General features: G+C 40.7%; 1 protein-coding gene across 1 annotated transcript in view; it reads left to right on the top strand.

The window, feature by feature from the left end:
* Tmf1 (TATA element modulatory factor 1) overlaps nucleotides 1-1,197 on the top strand; it is a 21,411-nt gene that overhangs the window by 9,849 nt on the left and 10,365 nt on the right. The window contains 2 exon segments of the mRNA XM_029478797.1: nucleotides 385-527; nucleotides 1,028-1,194. Of these exon segments, the coding sequence (XP_029334657.1) occupies nucleotides 385-527; nucleotides 1,028-1,194 (310 nt within the window).

The following is a 1,197-nucleotide window of genomic DNA, read 5'->3' as shown; positions in this document are numbered from 1 at the left end:
TTTTTTTTTTTTTTTTGGTTCTGAACCTATTTTTATAAGCAGGAGATAGAGGTACATAGGGAATCCTAATGTATAGCTATGAGCTGGACGCAGTGTAAACACCGATAATCCTAGNGTTTGGAAGGCTGTGGTAGGAGGAGGAGCCCGAGATTGAGGCTAAAGATCAAATGAAGACTGTTAGTATCTTGTTACCTAGAATCCTGTCACGTAATAATTTTAATATTTATTGATAATTCCTGTTCAAATGAGTTTTCACACTGGAGTTTAAAGTCTTTATGGTATTAAAAAGTCATTTTTGCTACTGGTTAGATAAAGCTTTCTATGCAGGTTCTTAGACACTCACTATTTTGTTGTTGTTGTTGTTTGTTTTTTTACAACCACCAGGAGAAAAACTTTCAAAGCAGCAGCTGCATAATTCCAACATCATTAAGAAATTAAGAGCTAAAGATAAAGACAATGAAAATGTCATTGCAAAGCTGAACAGAAAAGCTAAGGAGCTGGAAGAGGAGTTACAGCACTTAAGACAGGTGACCAGCACTCAGTGTTAGACTCTGAGCATGCCTTGCTCTTACTTCCTGTAATTGGCCATGGTGTGTGCAGCATTCAGAATGATCTAATGGGATGTCAGGCAAGAAAAGGGCTTAGTTTATAGATAAATGACTAGTTAATGTTGTCTCATGTCACCGTGATCAAACACTTGACATGAACAACGATTCCATCACAGTGGGGAAGGTATGACTGAGGCTTGTGGTGGGGCAAGTGTGTGGCAAGTGTTTGTTACTTGGTGCCATCCAGGAAGTAGAGAAGCAGGGCTGGGCGAACCCTGAAGGCCTGTCCTCCCATTTCCTCCAGCCAAGGTTTGAACAGCTTTCCAGAACTTACCATGAGCAGAGCCGTGTTCAGACACATGTGCCAGTGGGCCACATTTTCTATTCAAGCTATAGCCAGTGTTAAGAGATTTCCTGGAATTCGTTATGTACCATGCACCATTTATTGAAAGGTGTTCTTATCTGTTTTGCTAACATAGGTCCTTGATGGCAAAGAGGAGGTTGAGAAACAACATAGAGAAAATATTAAAAAACTAAATTCTGTGGTAGAACGCCAGGAGAAAGATCTTGGCCGACTTCAGGTAGACATGGATGAACTTGAAGAGAAGAGCCGAAGTACTCAGGCTGCCCTAGATAGTGCGTATAGGTA

Source organism: Mus caroli, chromosome 6, assembly GCF_900094665.2.
Source record: "Mus caroli chromosome 6, CAROLI_EIJ_v1.1, whole genome shotgun sequence".
NCBI lineage: Eukaryota > Metazoa > Chordata > Mammalia > Rodentia > Muridae > Mus > Mus caroli.
Note: the sequence above shows the minus strand (reverse complement) of the source record. Positions and strands in the feature narration are given on the sequence as shown.